At 51.4% G+C, this 18,174-nt stretch overlaps 6 protein-coding genes across 6 annotated transcripts; 3 read left to right on the top strand and 3 right to left on the bottom strand.

The window, feature by feature from the left end:
- Window positions 1–1,848: 1,848 nt before the first annotated feature.
- On the top strand, window positions 1,849–2,355 carry Z519_02817 (uncharacterized protein; the record flags this gene model as incomplete). The annotated part of the gene is made up of 1 exon (XM_016760572.1): window positions 1,849–2,355. The coding sequence occupies one exon, from the start codon at window positions 1,849–1,851 to the stop codon at window positions 2,353–2,355; it is 507 nt and encodes a 168-aa protein (XP_016622422.1).
- Window positions 2,356–2,820: 465 nt separating this feature from the next.
- On the bottom strand, window positions 2,821–4,743 carry Z519_02816 (uncharacterized protein; the record flags this gene model as incomplete). The annotated part of the gene is made up of 1 exon (XM_016760571.1): window positions 2,821–4,743. One exon carries the CDS (start codon window positions 4,741–4,743, stop codon window positions 2,821–2,823), a length of 1,923 nt encoding a protein of 640 aa, XP_016622421.1.
- A 1,556-nt stretch (window positions 4,744–6,299) lies between these two features.
- Z519_02815 (uncharacterized protein) lies at window positions 6,300–8,448 on the top strand (the record flags this gene model as incomplete). Its single annotated transcript, XM_016760570.1, has 2 exons — window positions 6,300–7,953; window positions 8,165–8,448. 2 exons carry the CDS (start codon window positions 6,300–6,302, stop codon window positions 8,446–8,448), a joined length of 1,938 nt encoding a protein of 645 aa, XP_016622420.1.
- Window positions 8,449–9,004: 556 nt separating this feature from the next.
- Window positions 9,005–10,990, bottom strand: Z519_02814 (uncharacterized protein; the record flags this gene model as incomplete). Its single annotated transcript, XM_016760569.1, has 1 exon — window positions 9,005–10,990. The coding sequence occupies one exon, from the start codon at window positions 10,988–10,990 to the stop codon at window positions 9,005–9,007; it is 1,986 nt and encodes a 661-aa protein (XP_016622419.1).
- A 745-nt stretch (window positions 10,991–11,735) lies between these two features.
- On the top strand, window positions 11,736–12,893 carry Z519_02813 (uncharacterized protein; the record flags this gene model as incomplete). The annotated part of the gene is made up of 1 exon (XM_016760568.1): window positions 11,736–12,893. The coding sequence occupies one exon, from the start codon at window positions 11,736–11,738 to the stop codon at window positions 12,891–12,893; it is 1,158 nt and encodes a 385-aa protein (XP_016622418.1).
- Window positions 12,894–13,668: 775 nt separating this feature from the next.
- Window positions 13,669–15,678, bottom strand: Z519_02812 (uncharacterized protein; the record flags this gene model as incomplete). Its single annotated transcript, XM_016760567.1, has 1 exon — window positions 13,669–15,678. The coding sequence occupies one exon, from the start codon at window positions 15,676–15,678 to the stop codon at window positions 13,669–13,671; it is 2,010 nt and encodes a 669-aa protein (XP_016622417.1).
- Window positions 15,679–18,174: the final 2,496 nt, after the last annotated feature.

The following is an 18,174-nucleotide window of genomic DNA, read 5'->3' as shown; positions in this document are numbered from 1 at the left end:
GTCCAACCAAACTCGGCGAAATTTGTGGATGCAAAGCGTATTGAAAAATTGAAAAACTTGGACGGGATTTCGCGCCCAGGTGTGAGGATTCCAAGCAGAACTTCCCGTGGTGGTCCCGAACCCAAAATTCCGCAGGATGAATTCGTGCTTCTCTGCATCCGGGAGGTCAGAATCCAAGGGCCGTTCTGGACCAGCAATCGAGAAGGCCGTCTGCTTCAGGCATGTGCAAGGCTGGATACGGGGTGACAGAAACCATGCAAGACTTGCGAAGAAAACACCAGAGGGCCGAGAGTTGTCGTGTATGTGGCTTGCACGGACTTCCCTCCTCTTCGCGACTAATAATAGGCTAGGACAATGACTTTCGGTGATGACTTCAGTAAAAAGACAAGTGGTATGCTCTGACCGGCTCGATTGAGCAACAACGCCACAGCGACAATGGGACTCTGCCGTAAGGTCTCCATCCCAACCAGAAAGCACCATCACCATACACGCCATCAGCGCAGCAGCAAGGCTAGGTAGGTTCCTATTACGACCAGCACCATCGGGGCACCAATGCCAATTTTGCTCCAAATGGATAACTTGACGTCCATCAGCGCGGCAATGCACTTGTTGACATTCCTGCAGGCAGCCACAGTATAGCGGAGTCCAGCCACCCTACAATAAAGGGCTTGCCGCTGAAGGTGAAAGAGGACTTCTCGGAGTTGTTGGCGAAGGTCTCGCCGGAGGCTTCGTTGAGACACATACCTGTCACGGAATGCTTGCGGGTGTAGGAGATGCAATCGTCGAGTAATTGACAGAGAGCTGGGCAAATAATCAAGAAACTTTTCAATCTTAGGCTGACAACTCCAGTACAGAAGCCTCTATATCCGCCGCTGCCAGGCTTGGTGTATACTCAGCCAGTTTATTGACGCAACCACCACCGTGTTCATTTCAACCCGAGTCAGTCCGGAATATTGGCAAGCACTGCCCCCAGGGTACCCGAACCCTCCGTCAAAGCCATGCGGACATCATCATCATTGCGGGCGTGGGGAATTTTTTTTTGGCAGGCAATAGTGCGCAACTTGTGCTCGGTGTTTGCCTGCTCGAGGGGACCTGCTCGAAGGGACTTGAAGTTGGTGTCTTGTAGCTGGACATTCTTCGCGAGAAAGCTGACACGTCATGGCTTCGGCTTCCCTCAGTTCGGTACGAGGGGCTTTGGGTCACGGTGCAGGGAGGATGATTGAGTATCGATTGAGGTAATTGAGAGTTCGCAGGTACGAGCAGGCAATTTCAAAATCCAAGGGAATATTGGATCAGAAACGCAATTGATTCACCGTGTCACCTGGCCCCTTTCCACTATATACTCTGCCGTATTTAATCCGACGTTAATCCGAAGCAGCACTAGAGCGGACAGAACGGGATTCGGTGACACGAGGCTTTTCGCTAGAAGCACGTCAAACTCTTCTGTGACAGATTGCCACATCAACCACGACTCTGACACGCCTCAACAGATGCCGGCTGTCTCACGCAGAAGCCATCCCCCCAAACCCTCCAGGATGGTACTAAATACAGGGCAGCGCCTTTCTTTTTCGAGCTTTTCATTTAATTCCCTCAAGGAGATGGGTTTGACTGGGCCGTCTGCAAGCCATGTGAGGCTTGAAAAAGGGTAAAGATCAATCAACTTCCTAGCCGAGATGACACCACGGCAGAAGAGTCATGGATAGAATCTGACATATATATGTATGGATGCATGGGGCCGTCGTGCTCAGCATCAGTCTGTGCAAGAAGTCCAAGTGACAGTTCACCTTCGCAGTTGAGTCTCTCTGCAATTAAACCGCCGCGATCAATCAATCAATCCCGACAGCCACCATGCAAATACTCGTTCGCATTCTCTCCCTCACATTCCTGCTCTTCATTGTCCACACGACGTCGTCTCCTCTATGGTGGGATGACCACCCGGAGCTGCCGTCCACCACAACGGGCAGCATCGGCTACCCAATACGTCCTCGCGACCCAGCAAACACCTTCGTCAACCCTAGCGCCGTGACCGGAACAACCTGTATAGATCCCACCGCGGTCCTCAACACGCATGACACCAATGTCGCCATCCTGTCGATCTGCGGCGGCATCGCCGGCTCAATCCAGTTTTGCGGGGGCAACCCTTCAACGACGATTGGAGCGTCGGGAACATCAAAGTTTACATTGACAGCTGTGAATGCAGCCCAGGGCGCCACGATCAACGTGAGCAAGGGGAGATGGGAAGGGTGTGTGAGAGCAGCACAGGCTATCTGTCCGACGGGGACTTTTAGCAGCACGTGTGTAGGGGGGACCAGTGACGGGGCCGGGTTCACTTTTGTGCTGAGCGAGAATAATTGAGTCCATGCCTGTAGCTAGTCTTCCTCATGGGTGCTGAGATTGCCAGAGACCCAAATAGGCGTTAATGAATCAATGAATCAATATTTTCATGACAATGATCCTCGGAACCGAAGCTTGAAGTTCTGGGTATGACGAAGATTAGAGAGTAAAACAAGGTCTGAACAGCTTTGTCTCAACCATGCCGTTCTGCCTCGCCGGTATATAGATGACAGAATAAAGAGAAGTTGAAGTTGTCGTAATTCATCAAGCACCCGAAAGTCCAACGAAGCCCTGTGGCTGTTCATATCCAGCAGCCGATATATTCCATTCCTCACTGCAAAAATTGTTGAATTTTGGAGCAGTGGTCTTTTATCCCATGGCCAAGCGCATGCCTGCTCCAAGAAAGAAAATTTGATAGTTTCCAGCCCAATCCATTAAACGTCGAAAGAGATAAAAGTAAATGTACACAAGATTCTCCGAATCCGCTCAGGAACCCTGATTCTGAGCCATGGCGAAAGTGTCAAAGACAGGGCATGACGGGGCTTCTACGTCCTGTTCTGCTTGGATCAGATTGTCCATCCACGACTCATTGTTGAAGGGCATCTGATACTCCAGCTGAGGCACAGGTTCCGAGACACGTGGTATCATCCCAGGAACTGTGCTATCGACATAGACGTTTGGCTTTGTCAAGACCTCGCGAGCAAATTTGGCCACTTGCCCCTTGGCGATGGTAGCCCGTGGCCAAACCTCACCGAATGACCCAAGGGCCGAAATGCTAAGTTGTAGCCGTTCCTTGATTGCCACAGCTTGATCGGGGGTATCCACGATGGCGTATGCCGGCAAGTGCACTGTTGCAGCAGTGGTCAAGCCGCACATCAGCACTGGCGAGCACATCTTGACATCTGTTTGGATGGACGCCAGGTTGGTGATGGCGTTCGCTGCTCGCAATGCTTTGGCAGTGTGCGAGGTGTAAGCTAGAGCAGGGAGACCAGCAGCCTCCGCTTTTGTGCATGTCGTGCGATAATGATTTCGGATGAAAGTCAAGGTAGATCGTGGACGGTGCAGGCAGATAGCGGCCCAATGGATGACCAGATGGGCGATAAGGAGGCATTCGTCGATAGTACCATCGTTACGGACTACTTCTCGCTTGTCCATGGGAAGGGATAGTAAGAGATTCGAAATGGCGGCATCAATACCTTCAACTTGAGGATCTGTCACCGCAAATGTGTCTGGGCTCAAGGCAAGCACAGAGCCGAGGATATACGCCGCCTCGATGCAATAGGCAAAGGACGAGTATTCGAAAGTGTCTTCAGAGAAGGTCCTGTTTCGGAGGTCTGCAATCGTGCGAGTTATCGGGGGTGACCGGAGGTCGTTGTAGTCTTCATCGTGGCCAGGCAAAGCCACGTCCGTGTAGGTCGAGTACAGTCGGAATGGCGATGATTGACCCCCAATGACCACCACCAAGCCCTCGATCAACAAGAGTGTCCACCATGTTCTGCGCCATGATTCTTGCATTGTTGAATCGTTGGGAGACTGCTGCAGAGCAAAGCTCTGCCGATTGAGACCAATCCGGAGAGCGATCTCGATCGCTTTGTCCAGTGCCATGGATCCTTCTCCTTGACCAAACCTTGCGAAGCAGGTCATTGCGTAGAGGAGGAGACCTTGCACCTTGAAGCCATCGTCAGGCACGTCCGGCGAGAAGATGATTTTTGCTGCATTCTCCAGAGCCGTGTGGTTTGCTGATGGAATGTAATGGCTTGCAAGCCACCGCATGCAAGCCTTGAGAGGTGCTGGCAGAATGGCAGGATTCTGGAGATAGAGCTGTCGCGGCACGATGAAGGGATGAGAAGGATAGAAGTGTCGGTAAAACAGGTCAATCAAGTCGGTGCTCTCTAGCAACGCCCTGTCGGAGGCAGCAGCGGCAGGCAGTATCTCTCGAGTGATAGACATGGTTGAATCAGAGTTGCTGGGACTTGGCAGATGGTCCTTGACGGGCTGTGCGGTCTGTAACTCGAGAGGAAGAGCTGGGAAGGCTGAATCCATGGTGGGCTGAAAGAGTTCGGCGTAGGTCATGGCCCTCAGCTTGGTAGTATCAGCCTCGTTAAAGATATGATAGGGCTCCTGATTCACAACAACAGGCTTGGATTCGTCGAACATGGTATCATTTTTCGGCCTCTGGTCAGTCTTTTCCTCATCAGTTGATTGGTTTTTGCGATACTCTCGGTATCCTCTTCGGGAATTAACCCAGACACAGTCCCCGTTTTTCTCGGAGCACCTGCTGCATAGCGGCTTCTGGCCATCGCATTTGAGATGGCTTTTCCTGCATGGAATGCACGCGAGAAGACTTGGGTGCTTCGATCGGCCTTTACTGGGGACCGGAGTGGCATTAGCAGCCTCCTGGGTGGTCATTTTCGGTTTCGCCTGAGATGGCAATGTAGATGAATGGCGGTCTAACGTTCCGGAAGGAGAAAAGGGGGGTCACCGTAGGTGATGGGTTCCAGGAACCACAGGAACCGTGCTGATTATGTGGCCTCCGTCTCGCCTGCGGTATTTGTCTTGGGCTGAATGGCAATGGGCGCTTGGGTCACAGCCCTAGATCTGCGTGGTTTTGCGTCCTTTGATGGTCCCCGGGGGGCACTGAAGCGCACTCTGAGCTTGGAAGTTGTGGGATATGGCCACGATGGGATGGGCTGACTCAGTGAATCAGCGGTGGTGACAGCAGCAAGGAGGTTGTCGGGGACTTGGTGGGGACGGGGACGCCATCCCTCGTTTGCCCTCCTGTTGGAGACGGAAACTATGGCGACAAATTTTTTAGCCTGCGACTCCAGACCGTTGGGGTGTTAGCGCCTGTCACGTGCAAAACTGGAAAACTAGAAAACAACAGCGAGGTCACTGTCTGACAAAAACAATTTTTCGCCTTCACTTCACTTCCACTTCATCTTGGATGTCTCTCTTGCTCTCTCCCCCCTCTACAAAGTACCTGCGCCATCCCTCAGTGCCTTTCGATTCGGACTATGTTACTTCGCTCTTGCTCCTTGACCTTCACGGATACCCTCATTGTACCGCCGGCCGCTATCCGCTCTATTCTTGACCGCCTGCATATCGCTTGCAGAAAGCGCGGTGTGCTTCCTATTTATTGTGTCAGACTCGCGGCACGCTGGTAAAAGTCGTGAAACCCGACGTTCCCGAAAGCTGATCCTCCGGCCAATCTGAAACGGATCTGACCAAAAAAATGGCCTGACACCCAGAGATGGCAATCCCACACAACGCAAGGGGACGTTCTGGGGCTTTGAAAAATAAGGATTCGAAAAGATTTGGTAGGATGGCTCCGTCCAGATCCCCGAAGAGACGACTGCCACGAGATGTGGAGCTGAACCCTCGTGTCCAGTTAGGGCTGTTTGATGCTAGTCCCCGATGTGATGCTGATGATGCCTTTGTTTTGTTTGTGCGCTTTTCCATAAATATCCAAGATCGGGTATCGGTCAACTGCCCTTTGGTGACTGGGTGGTCGGCCGATCCGACATCTCAGCCAGCCTCGCGGAGGATCGTAAAACATATCCGAGCATCTGGTGCATTTGCTTGGCTCTGGGTCGCCGAGAACAGTCCCCTATCTACATATGGCTGCCGCAACACACGAGGTAAGGGAGGTCTTTAGCCTGTAAGGAGGCTGTGAGGGCGGTTGGGACATTCCTTAGTCCTCTGAAGGCTGAATATGTCTGTGCTGGCCCAAACCTACTGCACGCTTTGATTACTTTTGAGGCGCTGTATATGCTACGGTGCCGGCGCGTGGGCGCCGTGGAGGATTTGATTGAGATTGTATAAGATGCCATTGAAATGTTTTCTGCTTCAAGCATTCCCAATGCTGTCTGTCTTGTTTTCTAGCCCCATATCTCTCCCCATTTCCTTGAGAATCTTCTGAAGTCAACGCCGCCCTTGAACACCGCAGACACAGGTTTCCAGCAACCATGGCTACTGAAGACCTTACCCTCTCCTCGGACTCCTCGAAGGACCCAAGTGACATTGCAAAGGACTTGGAGAAGGGCCTCGAGTTAAGCCGCCACCTCACAAACAGCGCAGTCTCCACATTCTCCTGGTCAGATGTCGGAGTCATCGTGAAGGACAGGAAAACAAAACAGCCTCTGCAAATCTTGACTTCTAGCTATGGTTCAGTCGAGGCAGGGAGTGTCCTCGCCCTCATGGGCCCCAGTGGAAGCGGCAAAACCACCCTCTTGAACGTCCTTGCCTATCGTACTTCTTCGATGAAGGGCAACATCCAAGGAAAGATTATGATGAATGGACGACCTACCAACGCATCTGCCGTTCAACAAGTGTCTACCTATGTCGAACAGGAGGACGCCATGATTGGCATCTTGACACTGCGAGAGACCATCGACTTTGCGGCCAGGCTCTCCGTCAATGGGAAGATATCCAAGCGGGAGAGACTCGCCAGGGTTAACGAGCTTATTGAATCGTTTGGTCTCCAACGTCAAGCAGACACCATTGTCGGCACACCCTTGCGCAAAGGGCTCAGCGGCGGGCAAAAGCGCAGACTGAGCGTCGCCAGCCAGCTCGTCACCTCTCCTCGCGTGGTCTTCCTGGACGAACCTACTAGCGGACTCGACTCTGCAGCTAGTTTTGAGTGCATGAATTACATCAAGCAAGTGGCCAAGCAGCACAACCTGATCGTCATTGCGTCGATCCATCAACCATCAACGACAACATTCCAGCTGTTTGATCAGCTGATGCTCCTGTCTGAAGGCCGCACCTGCTATTTTGGACCCGTGTTCAATATCGAAAAGTACTTTGAGCGCATCGATCGTCCTCTGCCGTTGCACATCAACCCGGCAGAGTACCTGCTCGACCTGGTCAACAGTGATTTTAGCCACACCGCTGGTGCCGCCGAGGGCAACCTTCGGTACGTCCAAGATGCATGGACGGCCTCAGAGGATTCCAAAGCACTGGAGGTTGCCATCAACACCAGCACGGCTCTAGGCACCGCCAGTACGCCTATCTCATCTGCTCGAACTTCATCCAAGAACGTCGTCACCGTCTCCTGGGTCCTGTTGCACCGCAACTTCATAAAGTCGTACCGTGACTTCATCGCCTACGGGACTAGAATTGCCATGTACTTCGGCCTTGCCATCATGATGGGCACAGTCTGGCTCCGCCTCTCCTTCTCGCAGACCTCGATCCAGCCCTTCACCAATGCGATCTTCTTTGGGGGCGCCTTCATGTCCTTCATGGCCGTTGCTTACGTGCCTTCCATCATCGAGGACCTCCACACCTTCAACAAAGAACGACACAACGGTCTTTACGGGCCCCTTCCATTTGTCATTGCAAATACCCTCATCGGCGTCCCTTGGCTGTTCCTCATCGCAATCATGTTTTCCGTGGTCACGTACTGGCTAGGCCACTTCAACCCCACCGCCGGTGGCTTCTGGATGTGGGTGTTGTGGTTGTTTCTGGACCTTCTCGCCGCTGAAGGCTTGGTGGTTCTGGTGTCGAGTATTTTCCCCATCTTTGTCGTTGCGCTGGCCATCACTGCGTTCGCAAACGGACTCTGGATGTGTGTGGATGGGTTTATGGTACCAATGGGCAAACTCAATCCATTTTGGAAGTGTAAGTCCCCCATCTCAACTTACTCAGTCACATTCCGCCCACCCCAGCCCGGCCCTGCCCCCTCCCGTCTCTCGCGTGCTCATTCTCGCGTGCTCATTCTCGCTCTCATTGTCCCAGTCCCATCCCTCTCTCCATGGTTTTTGCGTGCATACAAACAAACGTGCAGGTGGCTGACTTTCGTGCCCCCCTTGTTATTTTCCTCTTGTTACAGACGTCTTCCATTACATCGATTACCAGGCCTACGTCTTCCAGGGCATGATGGCCAACCAATTCCGCTCCACGATCTGGGACTGCGCCAAGTCTCCCGAAGGCTTCCAGTGCATGTACCCGTCGGACCTGGAGTCGGAGGGCAAGATCCGCGGCACCGCCGTGCTCGAGGCCTACAAGTATTCCTGGTCTTCGGGCGTCATCGGCGAGTGGATCGGCATCATGTTCGCCATCATCTTTGCGTACAGGGTCCTGGGGTATTTGGTCCTCGTGCTTAAGAAACACTGACGGCGCAAGGGCGGAATGAGACTTTGAGATAAGAGATGGACGTTATTTGTTTGGTTCCTTGGCTTCTAGTTACGCGGGAAGAGGATACGGTGTGGCTGGCTGGGGCGTATGTGGGATCTTTGCCCGAGATCTTGAGGGGACTACGGTACTCTGCTGATCTGGTCAGGCGTTACGATACAAGTGCTGAGCGAGCGAGGAGATTAGGTGTAGTTCATAACGACCCCTAATATTTTCTTCGCTTATGAGATATTGTCATGATACAAGTAAGGCGGAAGTCACACCAATAGGGAAGATTTCAGTTTAATCTGACGTTCATAATTCACCTGTGGCCGTTTCTACCAGCCGTCATGTTCATGTTCTATTACTCCCAGGTATTAATCCGGCAACCAACTAGCTCGAACATGATCTCGAGCGACATCTCGCAACCCAAGTCTTGCAGCTCAGTGACTGAAGAAGCATTTATCAATGAGGCCAGCGCCACTTCGAATCCTTTCGTCACCACCGCTTGAAATCTCAGGACCTCCTCACCATCAGAGGGTCAACCACTGCCTCACGATCAGTAGTCGGCATCTGGAGCCTCGCGTTCTCTTGCCATCTTCTCTCTGGCTGCTCTCTTGCACGGACCGCAGTAGATAACTCCGCAATGGCGACATTCGAACGAGACTCGTGACTTATCGGTAGATCCTGTTGTTCGACCATCAACCGCCGCTTGAGCCTCACTCTCGGATTCCTCTGTCGGGCCAGAAGGCTTCCAGTGGCACCACTTCTCCTTGAATCCAGCCTTCTTGGTCTCACCTTTCCCAACCTCGACCTTCTCAAAACAACCCATACACTCAATTTCCAAGCTCGCGTCCGTTGCATGATTGAAGCCGACCAACCAGAATTGGGGGATTTGGTCCTTTCCAAACTCATTGAAATGATGTCGACATCCCCATGTATCCCAGGCCTCGTCGATTGGCTCCTCCCCAAAGAACATATCTTCATTTTCCCAGTCGTTTTCTTCCGGGTCATCCAGATTCTCAGGGGCATTTGCAGTCGCCTCGGGTTCATTTGGATCGCTTGTTGGCTGGTCTGCCACCGGGGGTTGCGTAATCTCGTTGTCCTGGATGTTCTCAGCCTCTGCCAATTCCCCGGTTGCACCCTGGTGCGCCAACATATGTTCTTGAGCTTGACCATGCATGTTCGTGGCACTGCGGAGGACAGCATGATTTTGTGTAGTCTGTGCCTGCGAACTCACTCCTACCTCAGTCGGCACTGGAGCAGATGTAGGGGCCTCATTCGCGCCCTCCTCCTCATCAGACTCGGGTTCTTCATCTTCTCCATCCACGCCGTCGTCTCTGGCAGAACGACATGGATATTTGTAGCAGGCATTCATTGACCGTCGACAGTCCCAACACCAGTGAGCACCGCATCGACATCTCACATGTGGACATCCATACATTTTCATGACGCCAGTTCTACACTTTGGACAGAGTTTGTATTCATATGTTTTTAGAATGAATTGCTGAGACTCGTCTTTGACGCAGACGTGTCCCTCTGCTCCGGCATATTGTTTGCACTTTGTGCAGATGATTGTCTTGCACACATGACACGTGACAGTCGTATCGGTTTGCTTGAGCATTCGAGGAGGAATAAAGGCAGAACAAGCTGGCACAGGGCAGTACAGAGGATCAACGGTGTTGATTTCATCACATCTTTCTTTGTACTTTTCGATCTCAGCGGCTGGGAGGATTCCTCGTGCGACTTCGTGATGCATGACGGTTTGGCAGCACATGACGGGCATCCTGTCCATGTTTTTCATGGCTGTGTCGAAAAGGGTTTTCACACACTCGTAACAAAGAGCTTCCTTGCACCGTCGACAAGGTGTGGAATAGACACCATCAATGTCACCAAAGCAGATTTTGCAGGTGACCTTCTTGTTTGGTGGCGATTTCTTAAGACGCTTTCGAGGAGGAGAGATGTCTGGTGGTGGGGGTGGAGGAGGGGCCTGGGAGTCTCGTGTGCGACCGGGCTCCGAGAGATCGAACTGAGGTTCTCCAAAGTGTCCATCATAGGTCCCAAGACGGTACAGACGGTCGCCAATGGGGACTTGGGGATCGCTCAAGAGGACGTTCGATGCATCAGCAGCCGTCGAGAAGGCGAAGATCCAGTCATACAGGGCCTCTCCCTGCGCGTTCTCGCCAATTCGAACCACATTGAAGCCGAGATAGCCTTCTGAACTGCGAAATGGTGGGTTGCATTCATTGGAGGGAGAGGTTGGGTGGAAGTTGACACTGCGGGTAGAAAGGGCTGTCGGACCCTGGCCTGCCATGATGTTCAAGAGGAGGAGATTGGGGTTGATCTCATCTCGCGATGCAGTGGCACGTGAGGGAGCACGTGAGGGAGAGGTGTCTGTGCTATAAGCCGGGTTCAAATTGGAAGCTGCTGGTTGTGTGTCAAGAGCATTGGACGAGGGTGAGGCAGGACCGGAGGGTGAAGTGGTAGAGTGAATTCGTGTAAATGGTCGATGGCGGAAGAGGCGCGAGAACAGTAGACAGGCCATGAGCTGTGTTTGGGCCTAAATGAGGCTGAGGAACATAAGGCTGGCGGGCACGATGAGTCTCCCTTTTTATATGCAAAGGCGGGGGAGGAAGGTGAAGACTGTTTGGTACGAGAGAGACACGGGGTGCAGGATACAGCCTTTAAGGCATCTTTGTCCTGATTTTTGCACAAGTTTGTGAATTGTGAGCCATCACATAGGATGGAGCTTGAGTCATTTGGTGGTTCCTAGTAGGATTTGGCAGGCTCAGCAGGCTGAACAGGCGAGCAGGCTGACATTTTCCCGACAATCATTGGCGGGATGTATGAGGCTGTACAACGTGGGGGCTGAGAAGCCAGCTGCCTAATGCCTGAGGGGTCCCTTGATTCTCTGATGGACTATGTCAGATCCTCCCCTAAGGATCCTTCCGTTCTCATATCGAAGAGACCATTGGATTGCCATGCTGAGTTTGCCTGGGCATGACTCTTATTGCATTTGTCGACACCGTCCAGCCCACAATGGGGAAGGAAGACAACGAAAGATGTGGAGTCAGTGATGTTTTTGTTAGGGCTGAGGCTAGTACTAATTAGCATGTGCACATCAGGTGTCAGTGCCCGCCCCAGGATCAACTAGGCCATCCTAGGACTAGCGCTCGCCTTTGGCCTATAAGCACGCGTCTGCGACCGCGACTCCCACTTAACGCGTGAAATTCCACTGAACGACTTCTGTGGCCTCCACTGCCATTGACTCACCCACCATCTCAATCGCCATGCCCCGACATCTCAAGCGTCGCGCAGAGGTAATCTCTCGTGCCGGTTCCGAATCAGAAGTTGAGCACCCTCCAAGCCGACGACCATCCCCACCCTCAGACTCAGATGCTGCCTCATCAGGCTCCTTTTCCGCCTCCTCTCCTTCGTCCCCTGCCGCAACAGGTCAATCCGTAGAGAAGATCCTCATCAAGAAACTCGTCCGTCTAGCCCTGGCCACAGAATATTCCCGCACACCCCTGCGGCGAAGCGACATCTCCCAAAAAATATTCAAAGATGCAAACACCGCTGGAGGTCGGGCTTCCTTCAAAAGCGTCTTCGCGGGAGCTCAGCGCGTGCTGAATGATGTATTTGGGATGCAATTAATGGAACTTCCCTCCAAGGAGAAAACGTCCCTCAAAGATCGCCGTACACAAGCTACGCAAACAAAGTCCTCGAGTGCCGCTACCAAGTCTTGGATACTCGTATCCACCCTCCCACCCGAGTTGAAACACAACACTCTCATCATGCAACCCACACGGGCGCCCAATATCGACGTCGAATCTAGTTACACTGCCCTCTATACGTTCATCCTCTCCCTAATCTACCTAAACAACAATGCCCTCACGGACCAGAAGCTGGAACGTTATCTTCAACGCGTCAATGCGGACACTTACACGCCTCTGGGCAACAAAGAGAAACTGCTCCAGAGGATGGTGAAAGAAGGATATATCGAGAAACGAAGGGACACGTCTAGCGGAGAGGAAATGATTGAGTGGACACCGGGGCCGAGAGGCAAGGTTGAGGTTGGGGTGGAAGGTGTGGCGGGATTGGTGAGAACCGTCTATGGGTATGGAGCAGTGCCTCTCTCTAGGGGCCCTCGACGAAACAACGAGCGCAGTCGGCGCGACGAAAGTGAAGACGCCAACAGTGAAGAGCCCGCCCGCCTAGTCAAGATCGAAGAGAGCGAACTCAACGCCAAACTTTCGAGGAGCCTGGGCGTCCAATTTGGTAACGGTGGTGCCGCCACGGAGCAAAATCAGAGTGATGATGATGATGATGATGATGAGAGAGATGCTGAAGATAATGCAGAGGATAGGGATGTCGAAGGCGACCGGCAGCTTGGACCTTTGAGACCGAGGGGACCGAGGCCCAGACCCAATACGTCTGGTAGAGACTAAGTCCGACCAGGCGGCGGAAGAAGGAGAAATGCCTAAGGAGCCGCCTACAACGATGACGATTGATTACGCGGAACTACGTGATTGTCCGAACGGCTTTTATTCGTAATGTGGTTCCCAATGGATGCCTGTTCTATTCCATAGATATCATGTGATCGACACAGTGTACGGAGTATATATATAATCCCCGAACATTCGTCCTCCACCCTTCTTACGCTAACTAGTCTCCCGCCGCTTTCCTCTCCCGCTAACGACTATTTAGTCGATTCGCTCCCTCGTCCGCTCTCTTCCACTCCCTTCCTCTCTTTCGTTCTCCCCCTCCACTCCCTTCTGCTCCCTTACGGCTCTGGCTCGTTTCTGCGGTGTTCGTTCGCCTACTAGGGAGGCTCTCGTTCGGGTTTTAGTCCTATAGGCGCTAACGTTGCGGATATCTAGCCTCGTAGTAACTTTACTCGATTATAGTTATAGTCGTCCGTTTCGACCTTAATAAAAGGTAGGATCCCTAAGAGATTGCTTTACTATGTCACTAGACGGGGTTAACTAAATCCCTTAGTTCTACAGAATAATACTTCTCTTCTTCTCTTTTTCTTCTTTCTCTCGCGGTGCTTAGCATTCTATCTAGATATCTACCGCCTGGCCGGCACTCTTTCATCTAATCTACATACTGTCTGTAGGAGTAGAGATCTCCGATGTTTTGTATTTAATATGGTTCGCCTAGAATCGCCGTCACCGCTCACAGAAGACGGAGAGTAGATCGAAAGTGAGCGTTGCCATCTTTTCAACCTATAACGAAACGTGTCCATACCGGATTCAAGTGCTCCAGATTCCTGAAAAGTTCCTCCGCATCGAGCGAAAGCGTGACGAAGCCAGCCCGATATGCCACCCCATTTCGCCACTTCAAGAGCAACAAAGATAATTCCACGCGTCTAAAAGACTCCTTGGCTGCCGTATCCATCTTCCTTAACTGCTCAGCAATTTCAGCGATGTCAGTATCAGAATCATCAAATACCGGAAACCCGTCCGCTTGAGCCTTAACACCTACCCTCCATGCCACTAAAAGGCAATCCACCTCCACGCAGACGTCTTGCTGAGACACCACGTCGTGGATGGGACCGTCAAAATATGCGCGGAGTCTAGGGGCTCGAGCTCTTGCTTCGCAGTCCTTCAGATTTAGGCTGTCGTACACGTGAGGCAGCACCTGAAATCCGTCGGTGAAGTCGTATCTCTTGCCTGCTCGCTGCCTCAAAATAACAGATATCTGGACGATGACTCCACATATTTCGGTCAAACCATCGACTTGTCTTTGCGTATTGCCACCAGGCATCCTGTCTGACCGATGCAGAGACCGGAGGAAGGCAAATACCTGGACCATAGTTTCACATATTTCAGTAAACCCGTCGAATTGGCGTTTTTCGGTGTTGTCTTTCATCCTGCCTGTTTGGTACAGATGCTGGAGGAATTGAATTCTTCTTATTGCCTCCTTGCCTGTGAACACAGTTCTAGTCGTCTCACAAACGCCGTCATTCGCACAGTCGACCTCATCATCCGGTCCAAGTCGGATGATCAGGGGTGGCTGAATCAAACAGCAGTATGGACAGTAGTTGGTCTTGTCATCGTGCTCATACCACCAGCTAGGTGAAGATTCCATCTCCCACACCCACCCAAGCCAGGACCAGCTCGGGAAGCCAGAGCGTCGCTTGAGAGATTGTTCATCGTATTCACACCTGTCGCTTTGCTGGATCCAGCAGAGCCTTTTCCGAAATTCGTCTCGGGGCAATCCGTATGCGAAACCTTTGGGGTATATCGTACGCTGAAGACGTGACAAGATACCGGAGATGGCATTTAAGGCATCATTCTCGTACGACATCTTCCGAACGGCATATTCAAGAACCAATTTGTCATATATACCACGCCAATCTGAGTTTTCCGATGTTCCATCCAATATTTTGGTGGCTGCGTTGTCCATACCGAAGCCTCCACTAGCCTCTTCACCGTCAAATCGGGCATTCTCGAACATAGACTCGCACTGCATCATCTTCCGGCAGCTGAAGTGGACTTGATGTTTTGTGAAAATTAGTTTGCGCCGGGAAAGAAGTACCTCCTGATAAGTCCAAGCACGTTGTGCATGGGGAGAGCTTCCCATCTCGGTCCTTAAGGATGGTAGACGCGAGACAATCTCATTGCCTCGGCCGATACTGACATGTGCTTGGTGAACAAATGCGGCAAACTCTCCTACACGCGGTATTCCCTCTGCAGCAGATTTGCCATGAGGAACAACCAATGTCACATATGCACCGCCATAAATGTTGCCCATGATTTCGATCTGTTCAAGCTTTGATGAGTTGTCGTGCTGATCGATACAGACGTAGTCGACCCACAGATATTGCAGACCTAGCTCTTGAGTTGCAACCATAGCATCCTCTAAGGTTTGTGGGAGCTGCGGGAGCAGTTGGCCAACCTGAAACGACTTCTTGTGAACATCACCCCAGACATAGCTGAGAGCCGCGAAGTTTACCTGCGGAACATCAGTTGGGAAGGTAATCAGCTTTCGTAATTTTAAGTTGATAAGTCTGATGGTGTTCAGCTCCAGCGATTTCTCTGGCACACAGCCAGGATGATTTTGCTCGCAGGTTTCTAGCCACCCGCGGAGGACTCCGTAGTCTTTAAGTCTCGGTGGGACAATTCGAGTGATATAGCCAGCATATGGAGCGCCAAGCAGCGGTGGAACAGTGGTTGGTATCCCGAATTTGTCGCCAAGATAAGGCCCTCGTGGAGCGCCTCTACCCATGATGCGTGAGAAGGCTGTGCCTTCGGAAGGAGCTACAATGCTGTAATGTTGGATGGAATTTCTGTTTCTTGCGAACTCAAACCAGCCGTCATCGAGCCCAAATTTCCAAGGACCATTGACTGAAGTGTCTCCTTCTGGGTCCACTCTGAAAGCAAAGACTGCTGCGGAGATTCGTTGCAAAATCTCACAACAACAACAGTCTGCTGAGAATGGAACATCCAAGTCGAACAGAACTCGCTGCATGATAGCAGCATTGTCGTCGTGTTCAGGACCAAGGAATGGTGACCAGAGCATATCTTGTTTTGGGAAGTTGTTTTTTTGCCGCTTGATGACCGAGACGAGGTCTAGGGATTGGCATCTTTGGCATACATCTCTTGTCAGAAGTAGCAGCTCACCCGACATGATGCAACTTGTTGAGCTTGAGGTCGACTCTAGAATAGATGGTGGTTCTTCTTGACTGGTCCCCAAGAGATAACTTATCCCACGAGCGGTAGGATTGGTACATAATTTTCTTCGCACACATTTCTGCCACAAACCCGTCTCCTACGCCAGGATTAGGTAAGACGCAGCACCATGCAGACGGAAGGGTCGAACGTTTCCAGGCAGCAGGCTTGACTGAAATGAATGAAGGGGTACCGCTGGGCAACTGTAGCCGAGGGCCCGAAGGGAACCCTGAGCCCGAACTGGCTTCTGCGGATTGGCATTAAGGCAGTGCTCCCTGCAGCTCGCCCAGTGCTCTGGCGCGCTCCCCCGGTGCTCTGTCACGTGCCTGATTAAAGCGGCCTCGCTCCCTTTCCCGAATGAAAATGGTAATGGTGAAGCGCAGTTCGGGGTGTATATAATATATATATATTATATGTACCTCGAACTATGCTTTATCTCTTACCATTTTCGTTCAGGAAAGGGAGTAAGGCCGCTTTAATCAGGCACGTGACAGAGCATCGAGGAGACCTAGCTGAGCACGGTGGAGCCACGGCAGAGTCCGAGGGAGCGCGCCGGAGCACTGGGCGAGCCACAAGGAGCGCTGCCCTAATACTAATTCGGGCTTAGGGGTCCCCTTTAGGCCTCGGATATGGTTGCCCAGCTATAGTCCTTCATTTATTTTAGCTGGGCCTGCTGCCTGGCAACTTTCGATGCGTTCATCTACGTGGTGATACGACTTACTTAATCCTAGCATTTACGAACCGTCACATCCGACAAGTATATATAGTACTTACTGCCTCACGATACCAGCGAAACATCGAGGTAGACGAATATCGGGGAGCCTAGTAAATTCTCTATACTTACACTGCTACCTAAATTTTCCTTATAACCTTAATAACGATCGGACGAATCTATAGTATCCGTGAGTTCGGTGTTAGGGATTTCTTGGCAAGTAGGCAGAATCTAACGATAAGCGTATATGTAAGATATCCCATTAGTATATGATCGATACTGTACACGACTCAAAGCGTGAGAGAGGGAAGAGTGCGCCTTCTATGCGGGGAGTGTGCTAGTAATAAGGATGCACTCCCTGGGTCGTATCTCTTGGCTGGTGGCCTGATTATTCTTCGATGTATCAGGCGTCCGTCCTTCCGATGTTTAGCCGGATCCGTAACATTCGGCCTCGATAGAAAATACTATAGGGCGCCCTATTAACGCCCGGGAGACAAAAAGGGTCTTAGTACTTACGCCTAGGCGCTCCGTCCGTATTTAAATAGACCTAGTGAGGCTTAGCGCTGAGGTTGTTCATCGTTGTCGTAATTTAACTAAGACTAATTTCTATTTCTTAACTTAAGTCGAGGCCTCTATACACTATGAAAATCATTAATTTAGAGAACGACACGGACGACGCAGTACTCGAAGAGATTACCGTAAAAAAATATATATTAAAGCGAACCACTTATTATAAATTTCTCGCGCTAATGTCTTAGACTAAATTGAATTTAAAAATAACCGTACTAAGTTGGAAATACTAGGAAAACTTAAAGTTCTTAAAGAATCTCTTCTACATAGTTAGTCGTTCGGGTCTTATGTAGGCAATGTAATATTTAAATTATAGTGATGTGCGAAATCGGTGTTCTGTTTTAACTAAGTCCACCACCCAGGCAATGTAACACCCTAGCGTTGCAACACGCGTTTTATTCCACCCCACCACCAGACCATCTCAATCAATCCAACTGCCACTCAACCAATTCACCATTAATTACGCGTAAATGGCCTCAAATCGAGAGATCAGAATCCAACAGGCTATCCAAGACTTCGAAACACGCAAATATCCCTCAATTCGCGCGGCTGCGGCCGCAAACGACGTCAACTACGCCACGTTAATGTTAGACACAGCCTTGAGGAAACCCGGTTACGAGTTGCATTGGCGCGACTCACCACACTCATTGGACAGATGGAAGGATCCACAGGAGAACAAGGCTGAGTCACGTGATATGCCCTGTTGGCTCTGTTGGCCCTGTTGGCCCTGTTGACAGAGCGCACAGAGCGCACAGAGCGCACAGAGCACAG

Source organism: Cladophialophora bantiana, assembly GCF_000835475.1.
Source record: "Cladophialophora bantiana CBS 173.52 unplaced genomic scaffold supercont1.4, whole genome shotgun sequence".
Lineage (NCBI taxonomy): Eukaryota > Fungi > Ascomycota > Eurotiomycetes > Chaetothyriales > Herpotrichiellaceae > Cladophialophora > Cladophialophora bantiana.
This window is presented reverse-complemented; position numbering and strand designations above follow the sequence as displayed.